Source organism: Chionomys nivalis, chromosome 22, assembly GCF_950005125.1.
Source record: "Chionomys nivalis chromosome 22, mChiNiv1.1, whole genome shotgun sequence".
NCBI lineage: Eukaryota > Metazoa > Chordata > Mammalia > Rodentia > Cricetidae > Chionomys > Chionomys nivalis.
In genome coordinates, this window is record NC_080107.1 from 39,865,526 (window position 1) to 39,893,003 (window position 27,478).

Sequence of the window (27,478 nt, forward strand, 5' to 3'; positions counted from 1 at the left end):
AAATTTCTGACATTCCTTTAGGCATCACCACTGAATACCGGGGTTGGGGTAGCTGTGCGCGCCCGGTGTCCCTGGGGCAGAGGAGTTGCACGCTACTGCGCACCAGCGGCACGGGGAAGGCACGCGCTTGGACACTGGGAGAGCAGGTCATGTACAAGGTGGTGGGTGAATGACACCCGAATGGGAGGCGGATGGCGCTCCCTGGTGCCCAAGGTGCGGGGCTCATTGCGAGCCATCGTCTGAGGAAGCCTATTGTGGCTGCAGGCAGAAGAGAAGGCTCAGCCCTCTCGGAATCTGGAGCCCTGGACAGCTGGGAGCCAGAGAGCACCCCTGGGAAGCGCTGCCAGCAGGGCAGTGAGGGCTGACACTGGGAAATGTCAGGGCCAGCCCTGCGAATGGGGTGGGAAGGGTCGTGGGAGAGTGGTGCAGCAGGAGAGAGAGCCTTCCAACCCGAGGAGGAAGTCAGGTTGCAGAGAGCAGGCGCTGGAGGAGGGGTGGGTGGGTGACCTAGCCAGCTGGGGCCATGGGCCCCCACTGTAGCTTAGGGTGGTGGCTGGAGGAAGGATGGGGCTGCCATTTCTGCTCCACACCCCTCCGGCCGGGGCCACTTAGGCCCCTCACCCCACTGCTCAGAGACCCCAGGGCCCTGCCTCTGCCGGAGCGCCCTGTGGCCCTGCCCAGCCGGCTCAGCTCTGGCCCATCCTCAGCCGCTCTGGTCCGCACCTTGGTCCTGCAGGGGCTGCCTGCCAGGCAGCAGGGCAGGCGGACGGGAGGCCCAGGGTGGGCAGTCTCTGGGGCGGGTGGGCTTCCCTCAGGCCTTCCCGAGCAGCAGGACTCATCAGTGTCCTTGGCCGGGCTAACTGGGCAGGTGGGCGCCTCCGGGGGCCTCACACCACGGTGCTGACCGAGGGATCTGAGAGGTTGAGCGGGCCCGTGATATCAGTGGGATGGTACTGCTGTAAAATAGAAATACACAGACAAGGCGGCCCGTTAGCTCCGACGTCGGGGGCACGCGCGGGGCCGGGACAGGGTGGACCGGCCAGCCGGCCGACCGGCGGGCAGGCGGGCACGGCCTGGGGGAGGCTGGGGGTGCTCCTCCCCCGACCCCGTCGTGCTCCGGGGTTCTGCGTGGGCCAGGCCGCTGTCCCGTGCGTCTGTCTGTCTGTCTGCGGGGGAGGGGCAGAGGAGGGCGGGCGGGGCGTCTCAGCTCTCCCTATGACGGGAACACAGCTGCAGCTGGCCCTCCTCCCTCTCAATAGCGCGTCGCGGCAGCACTGTGTCTTTTTGGTTTTGCAAAGCGCCGCGTCCACCCCCGGTGCTCTATAAATAAGAACCAACAATCAATACCTGCTGGCCCTGCCGGCCACCAGGGATCCCAGCCCTGAGCGCCCAGTGCTGCCCTGGCCCAGACCGGCCACAGGACAGGGGCAAAGGATCTCAGCGGCTGGACCGACCCCACCCCACCCAAAGGAGCCCCCACCCAAGCCTCCCTCTGAGCAGCACCCAGCCCCAGAGACAGGGTGCGAGCTGGGTTGCCCTCCCCCACCCAGCCCACAGTGGCAATGCCCAGAGGTCAACCCTGCAGGGTGGGGCCAGCTTCAGATGGCCCGGAAGAACTGGTCCCTGGTGCCCAGGGAGGCTCAGGTAAAGACTGAACTGAGAACAAGTGCCCAGAAAGGAACCGTGTAGATTTCTGAGCTTTACCTGGCCAGTTCCAGATGGGGCCCCAAGACTGAATGACACCCTCTGAAAATGGCCTGCCACCTGCAGGAATTTTGTACTCTCCCCACTTTGGCCACCTGGCCCAAAAAGTACAGATAATCCTCTCTGTCGGATTTCCCCTTTCCCAAACAAGTTTCTGCCCACAGCGCCCTTGGCCCTGTTCTCCCTCCCCGGCAGCCCCTTGTGGGGATACTGGCTCAGATCTTGTAGCATAGGCCGTGCCCACTTTCCCTGGTCTGGGAGACCCTGGAGACTGTCTTTGCACCAGCTCCTGGAGCCTCACGGTGGTGCAACCCACAGACCCTTTGGCTTCATCCACTCTTTCTGTACCAGGGCCCTCAGAGAACTGAGCAGCCACGCCTCATAGGTCTCTCTGGAGCCCGGAACTTCCATTGCTCTGCACCAAATCCTGTCTGTGTGTCTTTCTTCCTGAGTATAGGGCTCTACCACAAACCCGGATTCCTCCTGGGACACAAGCCCCTTGTGGGCGACACTAGCTAGAGAGGCTGCTTCTTGGCTAGGACCAGGGTGACTAGCAAAATGGGGATTCTTTGGAGGACTTGCTTTTGAGTATGCATTTCTGGTTTGGTGGCATGCTGCCCAAGGCAGGGGACAGGGTTCTGAAGGCAGACGGTATGGCTCTGACAATGGCCTCGTGGCAGTGCTTGGGAGTCTCCCCTTCCTGGGCCTCCCTCTGAGTGTTGCCCTGTGTGCTCAGGCCAAGGTTTTCAGGGACACCCTGTCTATGCTCAGATCACCTGGGCGCTGCTGCCACACCTCCATCAGGGACCTGTTCAACTTGGCCCCACCCCACTGCCCACCTGACGGTCTCCCTGTGACCAAGGGTCAGTGCCAATGCTAGGCCCCAGTCGTCCACCCAGATGGACCCAGGCCCAGCCCCCAGCCCCCGGCCCACACAGAGACCACATGGAAGATGCAACACGCATGGCTCTGGTGAGACAGGTGAGACAGGTGTCTGGGGGGCGGGGCCAGTGGCCAGACAGACGGACGGGATGGGACATCACAGCTACACCCTCCAGAGCTGCTGCAGAGCAAGAACGAGGCGTCAAGCCCCTCGTGGAGGCAAGAGAAACAGGGATGAAACAGACGTGGCGTGGCATCCTGGCAGGGACAACCTGGGACAGGGCTACTCTAGTTCCCAGGTTCTGGGTAGCCCAGAGAGATGGTGAGGCTGACTGACTGACCAACAACATGACACGGCTTCCAGATGGTGTGTGGGTCATGGCATGGGGAGGGAGGTGGGCAGACTAACGTGGAGACACATGGGGAAGCTGAGGACCAGTGAGGGCTTGAGGAGAGTTCCGGAGAGTTCTAAAGGACAGCACCCTTGTATGGGTGGAGGGTGGGTGAAGGGTTGACTGGGGGCATCGGCACGGATGGCCAGGGTTGGAGGCGGGAACAGGGGTGGGATGGTGAGGGTGAGGGAGACAGACATGGGGCAAGGGAGGAGTCAGAGACGCGGGACTGGGGTGCTTCCCCCTTACCGTGTCTTTGGAGGACCTACGTCTCTTGAAGCTGGAGGCCAGGGTGGAGGTGATAGCCCTAAATGTGGCTTTCTTTTTAGGGTCGGGCTCTGCTCTACCACTCTTTCTATCCTAAAATGAATATGTATAAGTGATTAGACGGCTAAGGGTGGCGGCCACACTGCCCTTGCCTGCTCCTTGGGGGCCACTGCCAGGCCCGGCCGGCCACTCAGGCCCTGAATCCTGCCTGCCTCACAGTGCTGGACAGACCGACCAACAGCCAGACTTTTGAGAGTGGCCTCTTCTGCCCAGGGTTGGGCCTGTCCTTGCTTGTGCTGGGGCTGGGCTTGGGGTCCTGCCGGCACTCTTCCTAGAATGTTCGCCTGGCTCCCTGGCTCCTGGGTGGCCCTGGCTTAGAGGCATCCTGAGGAGGAGGAGCCCCTGAGGACAGGAAGAGCTTCCTCTCGGGCCACACCAGCCCCTTTGTTCAGAGGCTGCTGACCCCAAAAGACATACACCAGGAAGGGGCCAAGGACCCAAGGAGGTGTCCAGTTGGAATTGGAGTGATAGACAGAGGCAGATCCGGGGGCACTGGCCTGGAGTCTGATGGCCAGCATGGCCCTGGACAGCTGTGGCCAGGTCCCCAGGGGACCTGTAGGGCCAAAAGCAAGAACGGGTGGATGAGAGATGTGGGGGCTCCAAGAGCCCTGTCCCCCCCCACAGCCCTCACTGTAATGTCAATGTCAGCTCAGGACACAGCTCCAGCAAGACACCCAGAGAAAGAGAAGAGACAAGTGAATCGGAACCTGGCCATTGGCCGCTAGTCTTCAGGCTTGCGTGAACCTCACTGCCCACCCTGTCCCTTCCCCTGGTGGCTTCTGACCATCCCACATGCAGCCTCATCCCTGCCAGCCACAAATCCACACGGATGTGGCCTGAGGCACCAGGTGAGGCAGATCAGCCCCATTTAGATCGGAGTCACAGAGCTGGACACAGAAAGAAAAGGGGTCTCCGGAAGGGGTGTCAAAGGAGCTGGGATGTAGCAGGCCATATGCATCTCAGATCACATACTACACACAGGCGGGCCCTTGTCTTACCCTGCCTGATTGCCTTCCTATGGATTGGGTGCCAGTAGGTGACTCTGGAAACAGAGAGGCCAGGCAGAAGCTTGGAGCAGGGTGCATGGTCTCCCTTGGCCCAGCTTGGCAGTGGGTGGCCACCTGCAGGCAGCTCCTGCCTGTGCTGCCCCTGTGTCTTGGGAACACTCACCACTGCCCCTGGCCATGGCTCCTAGCACCAGTCCTGCCCATGAGCCAGAGCCAGTGCCACGGCCTGTAGGGATAGAGTAGGGCCGTGGCCTGGCGGGGCCCTGGACGCCAGGCCTCGGAGGGTGGCCTGTCCTACCTGCAGGTTCTTCCTCCACACGTTCACTGCTGCAAAAGCCAGCTGCATCTGCTTCCTACGGGCATCCTTGTGTCTTTTGTAGGCGATCTCGATGAAAATCAGGAAGATCCCAGCCACGATGCCTCCAGCCACCAGCATAAAGACCCCTGTGTGAAGTACCCAGTGCCTCATCTGGCTGCCCAGAGGCTTTAGCCCCCAGACAATCCATCCTGGTATCAAGGCAGCACGGAGGGCCCACCTGCCATGTTCTCAAAAGTGAGAGTCGCAGGAGCATTGCTGCGGGAGTCACATTCCTGATACCGAACCCATGTCTTATCCAAATCTTCCATGAAGCCATTCTCATGGGACCTGAGTAGGGAAGGGGAGAGGGAAGGCAGGGCTGGAAGCAGGAGTGGGACTGGGAATGGGCAGGGCTTGCATCTAGGAGTGGGGCTGTGTGAGTGTGCGGGGCATTCAGTGGGGCGGACTGTGAATGGGCAGGGCTCACAGGGGAGGCAGTACCATGGGACAGACTTTTCAGCCCAAGTGGGGCTTTGGTTTGTTTGTTTGCTTGCTTGTTTGTTTGTTTCAAGACACGATTTCTCTGTAGCTTTGGAGCCTGTCCCGGAACTAGCTCTTGTAGACCAGGCTGGCCTTGAACATCACAGAGATCTACCTGCCTCTGCCTCCTGAGTGCTAGGATTAAAGGCATGAGACACCACCACCCGGCTGCCAAGTGGGGCTTTGGGAGTTAGGAAGCTTGTAGCCTTTGCTGGGCTGAGAGTAGGAAGGTTCTCCCATGGAGTTGATGCCTGGTTTGGGTGGAGTCTCCTTTACGGCAGTTGTACCAGATGATGTCAGTGTCTGGTGAATAGGCGCTGGCCTGGGGTAAAGCGGTTTGGTGTTTTGCCACTGGGGCACTAAAGACAAGGTCCAACCTTGTGGGGAGGCCTTAAAGCCAAGAGAAGGGAAGAGAGGGCCCCAGCACAGGGCAAACTCACTTGAGTATGGACAGGGAAACATTCTGCTTCCAGGGGCTGTCCTTGCGCATGCCGATGCCGAAGCCTGAGCGGAAGAACAGCTCACCCGTTGTCACCAGGTCACATTTCTGTGATGCCTCGAACTCCAGCACCGCTGAGTCCCAGATGAAGGCATGGAGCTTGCTGCCGGCAGAGGTGGAGTCAAGGAGCCCCGCATAGCCTGGTCACCCAACCCTGCTCACACTTCAGTCCAGACACCCTCCACTGTGTTTCCTGAGTGAGCGGGTCCCCCTTGCCTGGCCCTTTACCGTCCCACCCAGCCAGGGCGGCCTTTTGTGTGCTTGCTCACTTGTCCCGCACAGCCTGGATGGCCTCGGCTGCGCTCTCGTAGTTGTGCTTCTCCATGTGCCGATACATGGTGCTCAGCTCCACCTGCCTCCGGAAGTAGATGTCCACCGAACTCTGCTTCACAGTCGCATAGATGAACTTGTCCGAGGGGTTTCTGAGCTGCAGCGACAGAGGCCTCAGCTCGCGGCTGCCCCCTAGGCCCCACCAGGAACAGACACTCCCTCTCAACCTCTTCTTGACACACACACACATACACACACACACATACACACTGCCCCACAGCCCTGGGGCCTCACCCTGGGGTCATTGATGCCTGTGATACGCTCCTCAGGCCGATCCAGCACCAGGAAGGCTGCCAGGTTGGCAGTATAGGAAGCCACGATGATCATGGCAAAACCAGCCCACACCATACCTAGGATCCGTGCAGAGAAGCTCCGGGGAGCACCTGTGAGCAGAGACTTAGGTCAGTTCCTGGAAAGCAGGGGACGCAGCCAGGAAGGACCCTGGCTTCATCTCACCTTCCCCGATGCCAGAGTTGAGCAGGACACCCCAGGAGAACCACATGGCAGAGGACAGGGTCAGCGCATCCTCCTCTTCCTCCTCACTGTTCACCTTGAACCGGCCAAACGGACTGCAGAGCGCAAAGGGGAGGTGGGAGAGAGAGCGGGAGAGAGGACAGGAGGGGCAGCTCTGCCCAGCCCTGCCAGCTCTGCCCACCCTCTAGACGGAGGGGTCCAGCTCTCTGCACGGCGCTCACCTGAAGCGGTCCAGCAGATACAGCATTACGGCCACCACGTGCACCGACAGCCCCACTAGCAACCACAGCGTGCTCTGGAAGGGCTGCATGAACGAGTCCAGTGTGCTCCGGGGAATCTCCTGCAGGTGAACAGGGAATCAGCATTGCCTGGGCCCTCCATGCCCACACTCCATCCCCACTTGAGCCCTGCCTACCTTCTTGACCAGAATGGTCAGGCCCTGGTACTTGAAGGGCTTGGAGAACTCTATGTACTGCGCACGCTCATTGTTGATGGTCAGTGGTGCCACAATCATGTCTGCTTGACCACTGAGCAGCTCTCCCATCATCCCATTCCACTCCTTTTTATTGCTGTTGTTTACCTGCAAAGCGACAGAGCCAGTGGGGCTGCAGACAGGGTGGGTGTGGTTTCCCGAACGAGCATTCCTAGACCTTAGTCCTAGCACACGGGGGTGGGGGGCACATCTCCTGTTCCGTATCTAGCTCACCTCTAAAACCCAGCCCCAGCCCCTCCGAACAAGGCTCAACCCACCCCCAAAGACTTTCCAATGAATCCATCTCAGCTCACAGGATCCTCCCACTAGCCCCTTCCTCCAGGCCCCGCCCCTGCCATCCACTCCATACCCGCTCCTGTGTGCCAAACTTGCCATCTGCCACCAGGTGGACCTCGTAGGTAAAGTTCATGGTCCGTGCCAACTTGATGAGCAGGTCAATGCAGAAGCCATAGCAGCACTGAGGCACCGTGTGGCGTGCTGTAGGCAGTTAGAGAACAGTATCAGCGGGCTCCCGATTTCACTGCCCAGTACCCTGCCACACTGCCCGGTACTCACGGCTTCCTGGCGAGGTGTCGTTGGGCCCTGTGCAGATCACCTTCTTGACTGGGTCACCGTTAACCGTGAATTCCTCCTTGCATGTCCCATCACTCAGTGTGGGTTTGACGTACACAAAGGGCTCTTGGTGGATTGTCACTATCTGGGGGAAAGACAAGAACCAGCCTGGGCCACCTGCCCTTGGCTGTCCCCAGGGCTGGTGGCTTCTCGGCACACAGCAACCCCTCGTCTCTATCTTTTTTCCGGTGCTCTGTGAAATCCGCACCCGGGCCCTGTCCCACTGGTTTCAGAGGTCAGTCCACATCCTTCTGCTGTGGCTCGCATCGGTTCTGTCCTCCTCAGATCCCAGTGCATACATCACTCTGTCGCAGTATGACTGTGTAGTTACTGTGTGGACTGGGCACAATCTCTGACCAATCAGAGAGGAGAAACTCTGCATCCTTACCAGAGCCACCCTGGCCTCCACTGGCATGTAGCCTTCAGTCTTTGACCCTTGTCCCTTTATTTTGCTTATTCATTTATTTTGGTTTTTCGAGACAGGGTTTCTCTGTGGCTTTGGAGCCTGTCCTGGAACTAGCTCTGTAGACCAGACTGGCCTCGAACTCACAGAGATTCGCCTGCCTCTGCCTACCCAGTGCTAGGATTAAAGGTGTGCACCACCACCACCCAGCTTTATTTTTTTTACTTTTAAAATTTATTTTATTCAGTGTACACTGGTGTGAGGGTGTTGGATCCCCTGGAAGTGGAGTGACAGACAGTTGTGAACTGCCATGTGGGTGCTGGGAATTGAACCCCAGATCCTCCCCTGGATCACCTCTCCAGCCCTACTTTTGTCTTTTTAAAAATTCCTTTCCAAGGGTTGGAGAGATGGCTCAGCGGTTAAGAGCATTGATTGCTCTTCCAGAGGTCTTGAGTTCAATTCCCAGCAACCACATGGTGGCTCACAACCATCTGTAATGAGATCTGGTGTCCTCTTCTGGCCTGCAGGCATACATGCAGACAGAATACTGAGAATATTGTAAAAAAAATTATTTTCCAAGTAACGTTTACATGTATGTTTGTGTTCCTGTGTGCTCATGCATGTGTGCTAGTGCACACGGAAGCCAGAGGCCAATGTCAGGTGTCTTTCTCTGTCACTGTCTATTTTTATTATGTAAGCATTTTTATTTTATTTTATGTGTGTGCCTGAGTATATGTATGTGTATCACATACATGTGAGAGCCCACCTACAGAAATCAGAAGGAGGCATCAGAAGCCCTGGAACTGGAGTCACAGGTGGTTGTGAACTGCCATGTGGGTGCTGGGACTTGAACCCAGGTCCTCTGTAAGAGCAATGAGTGCTCTTAACCTCTAAGAGGCTATCTTTCTGGCCCCTATTTTATTTTAAAGATTTGTTTATTTGTATTTTATGTGTATGGGTGTTTTGCTGGCAGATATGTCCATGCTCCAGGTGCATACAGTACCCATACAGGTCAGAAAGAACACTAGCTCCCCTGGAACTGCAGTTACAGTCGCTGTGAGTTGCAGTGTGGGTGCTGGGACTTGAACCCTGGTCCTCTGGAAGAGCAGTCAATGCTCTTAACCACTCAGCCATCTCTCCAGCTCCATTATTATTATTATTATTATTGAGACAAGTTTTCTGTTTTCTTTATTAACCCTGGAGCACAGCAATTGGCTAGGCTGTCACTCAACAAGCTCTGGAGACTGTCTCTGCCCACTCCCTCCACCACTGACATAGTTAACAAGGAGTACTCAGCCATACCCAGACTTTTACATGGATGCAGAAATCCAAATTCATTCTACTCATTGGGCTATTTGCCAACCCCCCCCTTTTTTTTTTAGAAAAGGTCTTACTATGTAGCTCAAACTGATGTGGAATCCCTATGTAGACCATGGTGGCCTTGAACTCACAGAGATCCACCTGACCCTGATTTCTACACAATAGAATTAAAGGCACGTCCTACTAACTCCAGATTTTTTTTTAAAGACAGGGCTGCATACAGTCCAGCTGGCCTCTTGCTATGTAGCTGAGGATAATCTTAACTCCTGATTCTCTTTCATCTACCTCCAGAGTGCTGGGTTTAAAGGCAAGCTCCACCATGCTTAGTTAATGCTCCTCTCCCAGGGCTGCCTCTTCAGCACACACTTCGGCTTTGGCCCTCTTCCCTCCCCGTTCCCTAGGACCCACAGTCTGGAGGCTGGGAACAGGTACAAGTCTGAGGTACTGGAACGGAACCCAGCTGGCTGCTGAGGGCCTTGATGGGATGTGGAGAACAGAGGGGTAGGCAGACCAAGGACTGGACAGCAAAGCCGGCTGTGGTGGCAGGCAGTGGAGGAGGGACACTCAGCTGGGAGTCTTGAGAAGGAAGAGTCAAGAGAAGGAGACAGGACCATATTCTTTTTTCTCTTATACAAGTATAGGTGCTAGTGCTGCCAAAAACTTGGGGGGGGGGGTGAGGGGGCGTGACAAACAGCTCAGCAGTTAAGAGGACCTGCAGTTACAGATGACTCAATTCTGTTCTTACCACCCACAGAGCAGCTCACAACCATCCATTCCTATTACGGGGATTCTGCGTTTTCTTCTGCCCTGGGGGCACCAGACATACACATGGTACACATGTATGCATATATCACACATATGTATATATGTATGTGTATATATACTATGTACACATATGTGTATGTATATATATTATATTCAGGAAAACACTTATACACAAAAAATAAAATGTAACAAATCAGTGACTCCAGAAACATGGCTAATAGCTATCTGCACCTTGATGGGTCCCCTTGGTTAGTGATGTTTGTTATTTATTTGTTTTGTTTTTATTTTTTGAAACAGGGTTTCTTTGTATAGCCTTGGATATCCTGGAATTAGCTGCGTACACCAAGCTGGCCTTGAACTTGTAGAGATCCACCTGCCTCTGCCTCCTGAGTGCTGGGATTAAGGGTGTGTGCCATTCCCCAGTGCTTTCAGACTTGACAACATCAGGTGCCTGAGCTACAAACAGATATGGCACTGGCTTTGCAAGTGACATGCTGACTCATCCCGGGAGGAATGGAGGCGGGCACTCGCCAGGTGAGACCATGGCCCCATATATTTGATGGCCCTGAGAGAAGGGTGGCTGGGCACGTAGCACTTCAGATCCTGTCCCTGGAGCTCTACGGTATCAGAGCTGGGTGTGCTGTGTCTCAACATGAAGAGGAACTCAGAATAGTTCTTAGGCAGAGGGAAGGGTACATGAATGAACCCAGGGAATGTGTGAATCAGGCTGGGAAGAGGTTACGAAGGAGGAAGCTAGATCAAGAAGGGGGTTCCTGGGATCCCAGGGAGAAAGGGGAAACCAAAGAGCATAAATTCTAAGCTGAACTCTGTCCTGCAGCCTGGAGAACCCACCCACTGTATGCCCCCACTAATCAGTTCTTCCTCAGACTTAGCTGGAGCTGGGGCAGGATAAAGCACTAGAGAGAGCCTGTTGGGCAGAAACCACTGCTTCTCAGGCTGGGCGGTGGTGGCGCACGCTTTTAATACCAGCATTTGGGAGGCAGAGGCAGGCAGATCTCTGTGAGTTTGAGGTCAGCCTGTTCTACAGAGGTAGTTACAGGACAGGCTCCAAAGCTACAGAGAAACCCTGTCTCAAAAAACCAAAAAAAAAAAAAAAAAAAAAAAAAAAAAAAAAAAAAAGAAAGAAAGAAAAAGAAAAAGGAACCGCTGCTTCTCCTTCCCCTGCCTAGACCCCTGCCTCCTCTGGCACTGGCACGTGTGCCAGAACCAGCTGCTAGCAAACTCATCTCCACGTCCTTTATTTGTGTGCTGTGCCGTCACCCCCTTTCCTCCTGGCCTGAAGGAGTAATGAAGTGTTGGGGATGGGAAGGTTGGAATATTTCAACAGGGTCCCCCACCTTTAATCTCGTGGACATCTGGTACCCTCGAGGCTTCTCTGTCTCTCCCCCAGGCCAGATGATCTTCCGGTCGTTTGGGATGACCTGGGGGTGGGAGTATGAGATAGAGGGTGGCCACGCAGGGGTCTCGGCCCCAGGACCCTAAGGCCCCAGCCCCCACCCCCTCATGACCCCCACCTACATGGGTGCCGTTGTAGATGCCCACTTGCACCAGCTTTCGGTTCTGCAGGTTCATGATGCTATAGTTGGCAAACTTCCGGTCCCCATCCTCATTGAATTCCACACGGCCAGTCACTCCATCTGCATACTTGGAAGACATCAGTACCCTGGGAAGAGAGCGGGCCTTCGACTTAACCACAGCACCTGCTCTTCTTTCCTTCTGAGCAGCCCAAGCTCCCGCCCCTTCCACCCCGGTTTTAAGAAAGGAAAGATTAGCAGATGGTCGCTCCTCACACTGAGTGGACACCGTGGTGTGTGCCTCCTGGCACCAGATGGACAATACAGCTCCAGCTCCTGAGTGGGTCTTGGATGCCAGACCCCAAGTCAAGAGCTTCTCTGAATGAGGACATATGACTGTCAGAGCCACCATCCTGGTTTTACAGGGGAGGCAGAAGCCCAGAGGACCTGAGGCCAACTCACCATCAAATGGTGGAAATAGAACGAACCACCTCCTCTTCTTAGCCACTGAGGGGCTTACCTGGCTGTATGTTTGCTCACTGTAACATATCAGTGGACTTGTGTGCATGCAACCCAAATGGAGGGGTCACCCCTGTGAGTGTGCTTGTGGCACACATATGTCTTGTTCCTCTTTGGGTTCCTGTGTGCATTCATTGGCCTGTGTGCATGTGTGTGCAGCCTGTGACTACACAGATGGCATGGAAACGTGTGGTGGCGCTGTGGACAGTGGCTCTGGGGTTAAGTTCTGCAGCCATTCCCTTGGTCAACCTTAAATCTCTCGTTGTCAATGGATGCCTACTCTGAATTTCTGGGTCTGTAGAGGGTCCCAAGCCCTGCCTGCAGCAAGAGCTTTCTTCTAGGGCACTGTGGGAGTTAGGTAAAACCTGCAGTGTGGGGTGGAGAAGCGGAGGCAGTCACAACTTCAGTGACAGCAGAGGTAAGGGTGCTTGTGGTGGGAAAAGGATGGTTATCACGGTAAAGACAGAGGATGCGGTGCTAGGAATGTGGACAGTCATCTCCATAGGGGACTAACTACAGCATGTCCTAGATAAGACCACTGCAAGTCAGGTATGGTGGTACACTCAGGAGGCAGAGGCAGGTGGATCTCTATGAGATCGAAACCAGCCTGGTCTACAGAGCAAGCTCCAGGACAATAGAAATACACAGAGAAACCCTGTCTTGAAAAACAAAACAAAACAAAAGACTGGCTGGACCACTCCTGGAAGAGTGAACCACGTCTAAAGATGCCCCTTCTGTCTGGGCAGTAGTGGCACAAAGCTTTAGTCCCAGAACTTGGGTGGCAGAGGCAGGTGGATATCTGAGTTTCGAGGCCAGCCTGGTCTACAGAGTGAGATCCAGGACAATCAGGACTTCACTGAGAAATCCTGCCTCAAAAAAAAAAAAAATCCAAAACCAACACCCCCCTCCCCAATAAACAAAAAGAAAGGAAAGAAGGAAGGAGTGGAGGGAGGAAGGGAGGAAGGGAAAGGAGAGAGAGAGAGAGAGAGAGAGAGAGAGAGAGAGAGAGAAGAGAGAAGAGAGAAGAGAGAAGAGAGAAGAGAGAAGAGAGAAGAGAGAAGAGAGAAGAGAGAAGAGAGAAGAGAGAAGAGAGAGAAAACCAAAACCAAAAACCCCAGCCCTTCCACCTCCTAAGAGATGACTCCTCCCGCCTACTGAGAGCAACCCCCGCCCACCTCTTGAACAGTGGTCCTGTCTTCCAGATGTTGGTGTTGCCCACGCAACCCCGTGGCGGGTCGGTGATGTTCTCCTTCTCTAGCAGCTCGTGGACTGCCTGCGCTACCACGCCCACGGCGTCGCTGATGTGGGCCGACTCGTTCTTGCCGTTGATGAGCTGCAGTCCGATGATGCCTGTGCGATCCCGTAGCTTAGAGACTGGACAGATCATCAGCCCCAAGCGACCCCACAGTTCAGCACTCACCGTCTGGGGCGTAACGCAGGGCGTTCCCCGAGATCTCGCGCTCCCCCACCAGCCACACGTACCCAGAGCCCGTCATGTTCAGCATCGCGGCTGCGCGGTACACGGTGGCAGCGTCGTCCTCGCTGTGGGGCAGACCCGGGTGACGAGCCAGGACTCCAGCTCTCCCTACTCCCGGCCACAGCCTCTCCCTCTCGCATGCTCCGGGGGAGCGTGCCTGCGCCCACCACCCTTCCTGCTGTCAGGCCCAGAGGTCTGCATAGGCGGTGAGGCTGGACCCAGGGCCTTTCCAGTCTTCAGCTGCTAGCCCCCTCTGCCTTTAGGAGGCAGGAATAGGGTACAAGATGACTTTCTGAACTCGGATAATGATGGCTCACTGTTGGGCACTTGCTCTGTGCTCCAAATGCTTTGCTGGAACCATCTCAGCATCCTTAAGGAAAATGCGTTCGAATCAGGGTGGAACCAAGACACAGTGGTAATGGCAGAGTAGGGTCTGTGCCTAGGCAGTCCACTCCGGAACCTGTGAAGCGGTGAGCTCTAGGCAAGCCATGGGTCTGATGGACCTCCGTGCTCAAAGGTGTGGAATGACAAGGTGAGGGCTCTGGGCTGAGGAGATGCCAGTAGAATCCCGTGCCCTAGTTGCTGAGCTGAGCATCCCGAAGATACCATGGGACAGAAGAGAGACCCCTCCCACAGTAGGTACGTTCCCTGACCTCCAAGGCCAGGGCCACCAGGACAAGCCTCACCTTGAGGGGACATATGGTCTTTAGAGTTTGAGGTGTCCTCATACGTAATTCCCGTGGACAGTGAGACAGGGAGCCTAGTCCCCTGAGGCTGGGTCTCCCTGGTCATAGCAATGACCCTGAGGTCTTCCAGAGCTCAGTAGCCACTAAGGGTCCTCTCCTCAACCTGCATCTCTCAGACTGCCATTCAAGGCCCAGCCATGACTGGCATTTTGCTTCTCCAATGCATGTTTAGTAGGTGCGGTGAAGCCAAGTGGATTACTTGGTATTTGGTTATTTTTCTTTTAAAAGTTTTTATTTTAAATTTATTTTATGCGTGTGAGTGTTACCTCCATGCATCTATGTACACCAGAAAAGTGCCTAGTGCTCGTGGTGGTCAGAAGATGGTGTCAGGTCCCCCGGAATTGGAGCTTTGAATGTTGTGAGTCACTGGGGGTGCTCAGAACTGAATCTGGGTCCTCTGCAAGACCCAGATGAGGCCATCTCTCCAGTCCTTGTTGGGTTAGGTGTATACCAGCTGTTCTATGCCCAAGATAAGCCACACTTCCCTAGAATCCTGCCCCCAACTTTTTCAATGATTTTAACCAAAAGAAAAGCTCTAAATGATGGTACTGTTGATGAATATAAGCGACATTAAAAACAACAAGGCAGTACCTCAGCAAGAACATATGTCAGAGCCAAAGTGGTGGCGCACGCCTTTAATCCCGCCACGGGGGAGGCAGAGGCAGGCAGATCTCCACAAGCACAAGGCCAGCCTGGTCCACATAGCAAGAACAATAGAACATAGAGACACCCTGTCTCAAATCAAAACCCAAAAGAATAAACGATCATGCTGCAGTGCACTGAACACGGAAGAGGTCACCCAGCGCCACACATGTCAAGGAGGATATCTGATGTCAGCTACACCCACCAAATCAGACAGAGAGCCCCATCCCCAACACATCTCAGACCTACACAATGTCACTCGGTGGGATTCCAACCAATGAAATGCTTGTGCACAAAAGGTCTGATCAACCCATCAAACCTCATCAGACCATTTTACGGGAAAGGGTGATGCCAACAAAGGCAGCATGAGGAAAGTAAAAATGAGGAGTTTGGGGAACGAATTTTGTGTATCCAACAGACAGTCGGCCCGATTAATAAGGTCAGTTTAACGAGGTCTGCAAAACACTTAGCCTCTCTCGTGCAGAAAGAGCCGGAACGTGATGAGCGCTGGGTAGCTGCTCAGCGGTGGTGCCTCACTCACCAATGTGCACAAGCTTGCGATTCCACAGGTTCTTTAGGGTTTAAAAACCAGTGTGAACTGTGGCTCGAACTCAGTGTGTGGGGGACATGTCGTGAGGTATAAGCGGCATGAATATTGTGTGTGCCAGTGTGGGAGTGTTTGTATGTGAACGCTGTGTGCTCAGTGTACCAATGGGTGGTGTTCACAGTTCATATTCACGTTATCACCTCTGCCTACCATGACCCTTCTGCTGCTGCCTTCTTTGCTAGAGCCGTGTCTGGCAAGTCTGTCTTTAACCCTTAGGTCAACATGGAGAGGCTTTCTCACCCTATGTCCAAAGACCCTTCAGTTGTAGTGGGTGGTCCTGGAATTATTGGCCTTGAAGAGGCGAGTGTTCGTTGCTGGGGCCTGACGTGGTGGGATTCTACGAAGGATGGTCCTCTGCCTTGTGCCCTGTTCATCTTCATTATAATGCATAAGCCAAGCGGGACTACTTGCTTGAAAGACCCTGATAGTCTAGTTGGTCTGTTTTAATACAACGGCTTCCTTAAGTAGCCTTGACCTGAAGAAAGCCTTCTTGCCTGACTGCTGTGTGTATTCATTTGCCCACCATCCTGAACATTCTTCTTTTTTAAAAATTATTTATTTATTATGTATACAATATTCTGTCTGTGTGTATGTCTGCAGGCCAGAACAGGGCACCAGACCTCAATACAGATGGCTGTGAGCCACCATGTGGTTGCCGGGAATTGAACTCAGGACCTTTGGAAGAGCAGGCAATGCTCTTAACCCCTGAGCCATCTCTCCAGCCCCATCCTGAACATTCTGTTATTCAACTTGAGCAAATCTCCCTCAAGTCCTACGATGAGAATTAGAAACAATCAGAAAATAGGAGGTATGGTGGGCCTTTTCCTGAGCAGAGCTTTCTTTGGGCATCCTGGGCTGGGCTTGCCTTCCAAGGGACATTTCCTTCCTGGCTCCTTTTTCGGGACATATTTCTCTCTCTCTCCCACTGCCTTTCTCCCTCTGATAGGGTCTTATGAGGCTGAAGCAGGCTTTGAACTTGTCAAGTAGCTGAGAATGATTTTGAACTTTGATCCTCCTGCCTCCCGAGTGCATTGCCACACCTGTCTTTTTTTTTTTTGTTGTTGTTTTTTTTTGTTTTTTCGAGACAGGGTTTCTCTGTGGTTTTGGAGCCTGTCCTGGAACTAGCTCTTGTAGACCAGGCTGGTCTCGAACTCACAGAGATCCGCCTGCCTCTGCCTCCCGAGTGCTGGGATTAAAGGCGTGCGCCACCACCGCCCGGCGCCACACCTGTCTTTATTCAGTGCTGAAGATTGAGGCTAGGACATCATGGTTCATGCTAGCTAAGTGCTCTATCAACTGATATGGATGCATCTCTAGTCCCATATGGATGTATTCTTAATCCATTCCTTTGTATTCCTTTGTTTTCTTTTTCCTTTCTTTCTTTCTTCTTTTTCGTTTTGTTTTTCAAGACAGGGTTTCTCTATAGCTTTGAAGCCTGTCCTGGAACTAGCTCTTGTAGATCAGGTTGGCCTCGAACTCACAGAGTTCTGTCTGCCTCTGCCTCCCAAGTGCTGGGATTAAAGGTGTGTGCCACCACCACCCAGTCTCTCTCTCTCTCTTTCTCTCTCTCTCTCTCTCTCTCTCTCTCTCTCTCTCTCTCTCTTTCTTTCTTTCTTTCTTTTAGTTGCTGTTTTGCTTTTTGAGACAGGGTTTCTCTATAGCTTTGGAGGTTGTCCTGGAACTCGCTCTGTAGATCAGCCTGCCCTCAAACTCACAGAGATCCGCCTGCCTCTGCCTCCAGAGTGCTGGAATTTAAGGCATGCACCACCACCGCCCTGCTCTTTTATTCATTCTTTAGAAGCCCTGTACCATCCCTCACCCCAAAGTATACAGTTAGAACCAATGGTTCTCAATTTAGGGGTCGTGGCCCCTTTGGGGGGATTGCATATCAGACCTACTTCATATTTACATTACAAATCATAACAGTAGCAAAATCACAGTTATGAAGTAGCAACTAAATAATCTTCTGGTTGGGGGTCCCCGCAGCATGAGAAACTGAATTAAAGGGTCACAGCATAAGGATGGTTGAGAACCAGTGAGCTAGACTGAATAGCAAAGGCAATGAGCCATGACTCTGCAGTGTGCCTTGCACTAAGTGCCTGTCATAGTGTATGCATGTGTGTGTGTGTATGTGTGTGTGTGTGTGTGCGCGCGTGTGTAGTGGGACAGTTGGCACCTGCTTGCTGATGCTCCTGGAGGAGTTGGCCACACCAACATGTGACAGCTACCACCCTCAGAGTGGGGCAGCTGGTGCCAGCCCTGCCATCTGAGTAAAGAAATCGTCTATCCTGCAGGCTGAGTCCTGGTTGCCACACCCCACAATCTGTGGAAGCGAGTGGTGTGCACCAGGTTTTGTGCACAGAGAGAGGTTGCTGACCGGATCTATCCTGTGTCTGAACACAGCTGGTCCTGTTCCTCTCCTGTCACCATGGCAACATGATTTTTTTTTTCTCCTCCACTCTGTCAGAGCTCAGCAGAGCTGGGCAGACTAGGGACCTAGGGACTAGGTCCACCTCAACCTCCCTGTTGTCAGCGGGGCCGCCACTCTCCCCTTCCCATCCTTCCTTTCCATGGGTCTTAGGCACGGGTCTCTCCCTCTACAGGAAACACTAGTTGGTTACGAGTAGGGGGATTTTACTGTGCAGTGTCACAATAGTGAAATGCGGTGGGAGACAGGCCCTTCCAGAGCCAGCCTGTTTTTCTCCATCAGTGGTTTCGGACCTCGGGCTCACCCTCACCTGTACACCTGCATATCATTCTGTGGGGCGCCGTCCCTGTCCTCAGCCCTCAGGATGTTTATATAACTACATCTCCTGACTTCCGAGCGTTGTATCTCCAACCCCCAAAGCTCAATTTAGGGCAATGGTTCTATGTGACTGTGAAAGGTAAGAATCCAGGGAGGGATGAATGGAGGATGGGGAGTTGCCTAGGCTACCGGGTGAGTAGGATGGTGGGGTGGGGTTCGGCTCTCCTTGGTGAAGTTTTAGTTTTAGTTTTCTCTTTCTTTCTTTCTTTCTTTCTTTCTTTCTTTCTTTCTTTCTTTCTTTCTTTCTTTCTTTCTTTCTTCCTTCCTTCCTTCCTTCCTTCCTTCCTTCCTTCCTTTCTTTCTTTCTTTCTTTTCTTTCAAATTGAAGCTCATTTTGCTCAATGGTGCCCCCAACTTAGGCCACATGTTGGACTCGTGCCCCAGGCGGAATCCTAGTGACATGGTGAGGAACCAAGCCTACTCACCTCGCAGATAGGATGATGACCCTGGCTTCCAGTTCCCGGGCCTCCATCAGCAGAGCCGTCACGTTCTTGGTTCCCGGGTCGAACTGCAGCACCTTCTCGGCCTGTGGTATGAGAGGGAGCATTAGCAGACAGTTGGGAAAGGGAACATTGTGCCTCAGTGGCAAGAGTGGGGCCAAAGCTGCTAGGAACCCCGAGGCAGCTGAGCTAGAGCTGCTGTGGCCTGTCCTTGCCACCTGCACTGTGCGCCTGCCTCCTCACTCCTCGCTGGCCTGTCCTTGCTGCCTGTCCTTCCTTCAGCCTGCTCGATGTCCTGGCCTCACGCTCTGCTCTTCTCGCTTTATGCTTGCTCCAGGTCTCTCTTTCCATCTCACTCCTGTCCTCATTTTTTGCACTGAGCATGCAAGCTGAAGTGGACCGAGACTCAGAAAGAGACGTGCAGCGGACAGGAAATAGAAAAGTTTTGGAATGCAACTGGGAACAGAGATGGGGCTGACTTTTTCCAAAACCTTGGGAGTTCTCAGCTCAGACCTGATTCCTCTTGCTCCTACAGGAGCAGCCCAGACTCTGAAGTGACCAGGTGGGCAGGCTCCCTCCCGGGGTTCCACTAGGAAACCCTGGCGGACCTGGAGATTCGCATGCACTTCCCAGAGCAGCGCCTCCTTGTGGCCGTGCTTGTCTTAAGGATGCAGGCCAGGGTCACGGCGGGTGGGTCATGGGCACCCACACCGCCCACCCCTGCCCTCTCCTGCTTGCTTGCTACCTGCCTCACCACCTGTCTCTCCTCACTGCTCAGGCCTGCGGCTCGGCTCGGCGCGGTGGGGCCAGATAGCACCCAGTGGCTGAGGCACCGCAGGCCGGGACTCGCTAGTCGGTGGGTGGCGTGCACGTCCATGCATATATACCTTGGGTCCGCGCTTGTTGTCATAGGACAGTTGGTCGAGGTTTTCATAGTTCCTTTTTTTACTCTGATGAATAATGTGCACAGAGAAAATATGCAGACACAGAAGAAGATTATAAACGGTTGAAAATGACGGCGCTAAAGCAATCACACCACCTCCTCGGCACGTCTGCAGACGGGCACGTACCTGGAGCTCGCAAACACCGAGACCCGGGTGGGGGCTGGGGGCTGGAGTGGAGCTGAGCGTGGAGGGGGCACAGGGGCAGGGGCCACGGAGGCTCCCTGCCATGGAGCTAAACTCGTGGAAATTGTCACTTTCTGGAGAGAGGACAACCCTGTCCACACCACCCTTAAGGGGGACCCCGCCTGCCACCCCCACCCCTGTCATGCACCTGCTGTGTGGCCCCAGCAGTACCCACCCCCACCCGCATCAGTCCTGAGTGAAAGAGGAGCAGCTTGTGGGGCCCTGTCCCCATGACCCTCCCACCCCCTCCCGCTTATTCTCCCCCTGCTCTCTGGAGACTAGCTGTTATGCTCACACCCAGATGCCCACATTTGTGTTTGAGACTGGGTGTGACTGGCTGTGCATATGTACGCCTGTATGCCTGTGGGGGTGACACGCCACTGTCACCCTCATAGAAGGTAAATCTATGGCAGACTGTGATGGAAGGCCAGTGTAGTCTAAGTAATGTGCTCAGACGTGTGTGTGTGTGTGTGCACGCGCGTGTGCATGTGTGTGTGTGTGCGCGTGCGTGTAAGCTTGTAGTTACAAGTCAAGACGAGCACACAGAGGAAGCCCTTCTATGTGATCCCCTTGGGCAGCGCAGAGGCATATGGAGATAAGTGAGGCCCGTCTTTCTAAAAGGTGTGGCACGCCACTAAAATATCCAAGAACTGACTGGCAGTGTGTATGTGCTTTCAAGTGTGTGAGCAGGTGGTTGGGTGTGCAGGGATAAGGCTGGTGAGCATGTGAGCGTGTTGGTGGTAGTCTGTGTGGCTACGACAGACGTGGCAGAAGTATGAAGGAACCTGCCATATGCTGATAATGGGACTCAGAGAGGTGGAGCCCTTGGTGCCAGTAACCAGCCCTCCTTCCCAGACTCAGTGGACCGCAGTAAAGGATTTACCCTGGGCCTGTCTCTAGCCTCGATGCCTCCCCCACCCCCGGCCCACGCCCTTACTCCCTCCTATGGCACCTTGGGTGTGGGGTACAATGGTTGGCGCTAAGTATGATGAGGCCAGCTATGATTTTGCAGGCAGAACATGCTCCCACCCATCACCCTCCCCCCTCTGCCTTTTGGGGCCCCTCCCCAGCCTGGGCCTCCTCCTCCTCTCTGCTACCTGAGAAGCACCATCTGATTCTTGGTGCTCTAGGTCCTGGGACTGAGGTAGGGTCAGGGGCCAAATCCCTATTAGGGTGCTGGTGGGGAAGGGCATAGGGGTCACTTTGACCCCCCCACCCCAAATCCTGGCTGTGGTCTCTGGTTGTTCACAGATTGGTGGGGCCAGGTTGAGATGGGAGTGTATGTGTGTCTTGGGATCAGTGTCTACATAGTCCCTTGAGGGATACAGAGCTCAGCTCCGAAGTGGGAGGGAGATGGAGAGGGGAGGGGCACAGAGTAAGCCTGAAAGGATAGTATGAGGTGGGGGGTGGGGTTGTAGAGAAACGGGGCTTCAATTAGGACCACAGGCAGCCACAAGGCAGCCGGCTTTTAGAAAGATAAGGCCTCTGTGAGCATATGGATTGTATACCAGTAGATAGAGGATCCCAGTGCTGGGGGTGGGGGTGGGGAGGTGTTGGGGTGGATCGCACTCTGTAGAGGGTGTTCCTGAGAGGTGGGTGGGACTTAGTACCTGGAAGAGAGGGGCTGAGCGGTTCTTGAGTTATGAGTCTGATTGGGGCCTGAGCTGGGCGAAGGGAGGCCTGAACTAGAGGGGGTGGGGCGGGACAGGGGTGTTTGCAGAGCTCCAGGTGGTCCAGCCCTCGCGCAGCAGGGACTGACACGAAGGAGATTTCGACTAATGGCAAAAGCGAGTGAAATGAGCCGAGGACAGGCCGGGGCGGGCGCCGCCAGACGCGGTGGTGCTGAGCATGCAGGATGGAGAGAGAGTGTTCACAAGGAGCCACAGACATGGCATGGCCCGCCTGCTCCTGCTCAACAAGGACCTCTCCAGGGTGAGGGCCTCACCTTGGACTCGCGCTCCTCCAGCAATGTTTCCAGGCGCTTCTGCGCCGCCCGGCCCTCGTGGTCGTCGCTGACCAGCAGGATGATGTGATTCCAGTTGTAGACGCGCATCATCTCAAACCAGACGCTGGACTGGTGGGAGTAGGGCGGCACCGTCCGTAGGAAGCTCAGGTGGATGCTCTGTGCGGGGGACAGGGAGGCTGAGGCCCGGCCAGGCGAAGTAGGCTTTTCCCTCTCCCATTGATGGGACCACTTCCTCCCACCTGCCCTTCCCCTGTGCCATCTACTGAGAGCAGAGGTTTGGCATTTTCCCAGCAGCACCCTGTCAGGGATGAAGCATGTTTGGTCCTAGGGTGACTGCCACCTTCCCACCAGCACCTCTCCAAAACGGCTGACCATAGAAGCTTCTTCAGCCTCCATGGGCCTCCCATGGTACTCTCCCCCTTTTCCATAACTGTATTTTGGACTGAGGTACAACTCAGTGGTAGAGCATTTGCCTAGTGCAAACAAGGCTTTGGGTTCTATCCAAGGAACGCACTGGTAAGAAAATAGCAACTACATTTACTAGTAAGTCTTCTTTCTCAGGGTCAAACATTGCTCCCTTTCTTCCCCAGAACCCAGAGGCTCTGGCTCACTGGTTGCTTTGCTGCTTAAAATACTCTAGCTGCAGCTGGGCAGTGGGGGTGCACACCTTTAATCCCAGCACTTGGGAGGCAGAGGCAGGTGGATCTCTGTGAGTCTGAGGCCAGCCTGGTCTACAGAGGGAGTTCCAGGGCAGGCTCCAAAGCTACAGAGAAACCCTGTCTTGAAAGAAAGAAGGAGGAGGAGAAGGAGGAGGAAGAAGGAGGAGGAGGAGGAGGAGGAAGAAGGAGGAGGAGGAGAAGGAGGAGGAGGAGGAGGAGGAGGAGGAGGAGAGAGAAGAAGAAGAAGAAGAAGAAGAAGAAGAAGAAGAAGAAGAAGAAGAAGAAGAAGAAGAAGAAGAAGAAGAAGAAGAAGAGCTGCCAGGGACTGTCTATGTCTATCCATGCCCTCTGTGACTTGGTCCTCTGAGGCTTCTAGGTTGGGTGTTGTTTGTTTGGTGGCCAGGGGCAGTGTTCTGGAGTGAAAGAAATGTTCACTGCCTCTGCCACCAGCTGCAGGCAGGTTACATCACAGTTGGTGCTGCCTATTGGCGCTGAGTGGTCTTGCTGGTTTGTGTGATGGGCAGGGGCTGACTTTGAGTTGGGACAATCAGGGACCAGAATGTGGCTGTGATGTTTGGCCCCACTGTTGACCACACACAAACTCAGTTAGTTGGCCCATGGTCAGTCCCTAGGTTGGTCCAGCTGTATGGAGCCTCCTAGCTTTTTGTTTATCCCTGGCTACTTTGCTTCTTCTGGTTCTCTCTCTCTCTCTCTCTCTCTCTCTCTCTCTCTCTCTCTCTGTTTTTCGAGGCATGGTTTCTCTGTGTCTCTGACTGTCCTGAAACTCACTCTGTTGACCGGGCTGACCTTCAACTCACAGAGATCCGCCTGCTTCTGCCTCCCAAGTGCTGGGATTAAAGGCATACACCTCTGCTGCCTGACTCTCATTCCTCTCCTTTACACGTGAGGATGAAAATGTTCCAGAGGAAAAATGGTCAGAAGGCATAGGATGAGAGCCTGCTCCTCATTGGCTTGGGAAGAGTGGCCCCTCCCTCTGGGGCTCCCCTACAAGACCCTCCTCTGACTCCCTTTTTTGTCCCTGAAGGGCAGAGCCACCACATGCTTGGGCCTGAAAGGCCAGTCATCCTGCCTTAGGGCAGCCTTTTCAGGGACTATAGGCTCTGGTAGGGAGACTCTGAGGTGTATGTGGAGACCTGGAGGCCCACTGCTCAGTCCACTAGCTCTCTGGCTGAGCCCAGGCACCAGCTGGTTGTCTCCAAGCTCCTGGATTCCTACAGGTTTCTTGAGTCTACAGGAAATGGGAAGCAGGCTCTGGGGCCTGTTAGGCCACGGGGTGGCTGGATTGCATTCCAGTTGACAAGTCCTCGCAGAAATCACAGCACATGAAAGATTGTATGACCCAGAACAAATTCCCTGTGTCTCTGGGCTGTGGTTTTCTACAACTCAGCAGCTGCTCTTCAGCTTTGGGGCCAACGGATGGAGACCATTCCAGTCTTTGGGCCACAAGATCTCTGCAGAATCCTGAGCTGAGATCCTTTAGTCCCTGAGACATGAGTCTCCTGCCACAAGCTGCCTGCCTGTCCACCCTGCCTACCTCCTCCTACATGCGTTTTGTCCGAGGCTGGGGTGCACAGCATCCCTTTCCACCCTGAGCACTCCTCCATCCGGGCACCTGTTTCTGCTGCTGCGCCCAAAGCCTGCCTGTTCTAGGATGCTCCTGTTTACTCCGTTTTCTAGCCCAGGAAGCCCTCTTCTTCCCAAAGGGGATGTTATTGGTCTTTTTGACTGTCAGCAGGAGCCAGCCCGAGTAAGGGGTAACTGCTTGAGTATGTGTGAGCGTGCAAGGAGAGGGAGGGTGAGGATGCTAGTGTTGTGTGAGAATGTGTGTGGGGCTTGTGAGAGTGTGACAGCATGAGCACGCAGTGACCGAGTGTGCATGTTAATATGTGGTGAGTATGAACACATATGAACATGTATGTGACTGAGTCCTCATAGGCATGCAATCCAGTGTGCTTGAGTATTGCGCACTAATATCCATGTGATTCAATGTGAGGTATGTATGTGCGGTTATGAGTGAGTGTCATTTAAGTTCCCACAAGGGCAGCCTGTGATCTAAGTATCCCCACCTCACCTATATCCAATGTCCAGAGCCAATGCACCTGGCTCAGCTACATGTGGCCCTGGAGCTATCTGGAGCTGATGATGGGGCATAAAAAATGATTGAGTCTGAGTCTGGTGGCCAGGCTTACCTTGTCAGAGTAGATGGACATTCGGGTCGTCAATCCCAGAACGGGGATTCTGTAGAAACCAGCTGTGTAGGAGACGGGAGTGGGGGTGAAGTGGTCGTTGGGGGTAGGTGGGTGGCTAACTAGAATTGCATAGACCTGTGAATACAGGAGGCAGAGTCAGCTTTGTGGGAGTAGAATGGACATAATACTAGGATTTGAGACCCAGACGTAGCAAGAGCTGGAACTGCAGGCCAGGCCAACTGCTGCCATTGGTGCCCATGGTGCACACACCCAAGAGACAGGAAAATGAGCCAAGCCACAATACCCTGGTGATAAGCCCATTGTGGAGAGGGAGCAGCACCAAACAAGACTCTAGAGACATAGACGACAACACCTCACACACACACACGCGCGCACACACACACGCACGCACGCACACACACACGCACGCACACACACACACAGAGTTGGCAGATCCTTTCTCTGCCCAGGGCACCTCTTGTAACATCAGGAGGGGAGCAAGTTCCTGAGCAAAGTTCTGGCATGGCCTCCACATTCCGGGATGTAAGGACTGATTCTTACTCCCCTCACCCGACATCCAGCCCGCACCCTTTAGGACACATTAGTGTTTGTAGGCATGTATGTATGTATGTGACTATGTGGGTATTCATGAGCACATGCTGAAACATGTATGTCCTATGGGCATCACACATCCATGTTTATATATGCCTGTAATGATGGAATCGGGGTTGCTATGTGCATTGACCATACAAAGCAGTGTGTTTATGGATGTGCAAATATGAGTGAGCATGTGCAGATGATTGTGTCATGTTGGGATGTAGTGTGTGTTAGTGCAGTGTTCATGTACACGTGTGTGAGCAGACATGTTCATGGATGTAGCATGTCCTATGAAAAGCATGTATGGACAGCCTTGGCGCAGTCCCTGCTCTTCTCTTACATAAACTGGTGCATTGCAGTGACCCTCATATGGCTTCATTGGAATTCAGCAACCAGCTCAGCCAGGGGCGGACAGTTTCAACAGCCACATGTCCTCCCCTGCAGCACACTGAGCTCGGCTCCCACACTGTGCCTTGGTGGCTCTGGCATGCGCAGTTCTCACTCCCACCCCTGCAGAGCCTGTTTCCTCTGGCACCTGGGCCATCCATTGCAGACTCATGAATGGGGGGAAGGGAAGAGGGGTAAGGAAAGAAACAAAGATGGCCCCAGGCCTCATCCAGTCAGTGGCCTGAAGTGTTCCTCCGTTTGTGACCAGAAGGTCTAGACCCACACTGACTGGATGGAACAAATCACTACCGATAGTCACATGGTAGCACACATGGTCCTTCTGAGGACCGGTCCAGGTGACAGGTGACCGGCTGGGGGAAGCGACAGACACAGATGTTTGTTCCAGGCCTCTCCAGGTGCCAGTTAGCTTGGAGTGGTCTAGTAAGGAGACTGATAAGGACCAGGGGAGGACGGAGAGAAATTGGGACAGCGGGGTGGATGGTGGAGGAGCAGGAGAAAAGGGAAGTAGCGGTCACCTGGCTGGAGATGAGGTCCTCACACACTGACAGGGCCATCTGTATGGCGTTGGGTTTGTGGGTGACAGAGGTGGCGTTGAGCTGTATCTTCCAAGAGCCATGTCGCTTATTGGCCTGGTTCACGGCCTCGCGGAACATCTGCTCGTGCTTGCGCGTGCTCAGCACCGCGCCGATGTTGACGATCTTGGGGTCGCAGGCAGCGCGGGCGAAGGAACAGGAAAAAAGCAGGGCGAATGTCAGCAGGTGCATGGTGCTCATGAGCTCCGGGCGCGGCGGGCCTGGTTCTGGGTTGCGCGAGTGCGACGACCCCGGTGTACGACCCGCGGGCCGCCCGGGCGGTCAAGCACCCGCGAGTCCTCCAGGAGCCTGGGGCGAGCGCGGCGGACGCTGTCCGAGGTGCTGAAGCGTGTTCGGCGCTGCTCGAACACCCTCGCGGAAAAGCGGAAAGGACGGCAGCGCGGGCTGAGCGACTGGTCCCGACGCTGCGGCTACTGCAGCAGCTGCGGAGTCGTGAGCGGGACCTAAGCGTCCTACCCCTCCCACCGCCCCCGCTTCCTGACGCCGAGTCGAGCGCGCGCCCTCCTGACGCGCGCGCCTGCGTTGGCGTGAGTGCTTTGAACGCGCGCGCGCGAGGAGCGATCCCGCCGGTGTGTGCACGCGCGTTAGCGTGCAGCGACCCTGGGACGGTCACTCGCGTGGTCCCAGACCTGCAACAGTTGAGCTGGGAAGGCTAAAGGGGTTTCTTATAAGCGCGTTCTTCTGCACCCTTGCGTTTATTTCAACGTGAGGGAATGTGTGCTGTGCATGCTTGTCTGTGTGTGCACGCGTAAGTCCTCACCCATAGTTTGTGATATTTTGGGACTTAATTCTTCCAAGGACAGGGAAAGGCCCTATCCCTATATACCTCTGGGGGAAGGATATTGGTGCTCTCCTCCCGACAGGGCTTGGTAATGGGGAGAGCTGGGCACACCGGTAATCCCGCTCTCTTCAAGAGGCTGGGACTTGAATGTCTAGAGTTCAATGCCGTGCTGGGCCACACTGACACGCGGTAACAGGCCAGTCAGTGAGGGAGGTGGAGCAGCCACACCTTCTTGGATGTGTGACTTGGACTTCCCTCTAGAGGTTAAGAATAGGTGTGGCATTGACTATCCTACTATAGAGTAGTCTAGGAGACCTGA

General features: G+C 54.5%; 1 protein-coding gene across 8 annotated transcripts; it reads right to left on the minus strand.

Annotated features, from left to right (window-relative positions):
* On the minus strand, positions 1-26,847 carry Grin1 (glutamate ionotropic receptor NMDA type subunit 1). Of its 8 annotated transcripts, none has more exons than XM_057755577.1 (21): positions 26,301-26,847; positions 24,781-24,915; positions 21,891-22,067; positions 19,706-19,768; positions 18,804-18,904; positions 13,521-13,642; positions 13,276-13,450; positions 11,586-11,730; positions 11,405-11,488; positions 7,502-7,643; positions 7,296-7,423; positions 6,869-7,033; positions 6,675-6,793; positions 6,436-6,548; positions 6,214-6,362; positions 5,919-6,076; positions 5,591-5,752; positions 4,849-4,958; positions 4,611-4,756; positions 3,228-3,338; positions 1-956 (listed from the first exon to the last, which is right to left on the minus strand). In XM_057755577.1, exons 1-21 carry the CDS (start codon positions 26,556-26,558, stop codon positions 888-890), a joined length of 2,832 nt encoding a protein of 943 aa, XP_057611560.1. In that variant the 5' UTR covers positions 26,559-26,847; the 3' UTR covers positions 1-887. The 8 variants fall into 8 exon arrangements, with proteins under 8 accessions (XP_057611560.1, XP_057611559.1, XP_057611562.1 ...); XM_057755576.1 differs by having other exon boundaries at positions 1-1,320; XM_057755579.1 differs by lacking the exon at positions 3,228-3,338 and having other exon boundaries at positions 1-1,320.
* Positions 26,848-27,478: the final 631 nt, after the last annotated feature.

Coding starts and splice junctions, on each gene's coding strand:
- Grin1 (XM_057755576.1), bottom strand. CDS start 26,558: ATGAGCACCATGCACCTGCTGACATTCGCCCTGCTTTTTTCCTGTTCC. Junction 6,363..6,435: donor CAACTCTGGCATCGGGGAAG/GTGAGATGAAGC, acceptor CTCTGCTCACAG/GTGCTCCCCGGAGCTTCTCT. Junction 4,959..5,590: donor GTTTCCCTGTCCATACTCAA/GTGAGTTTGCCC, acceptor TTCCCTACTCAG/GTCCCATGAGAATGGCTTCA.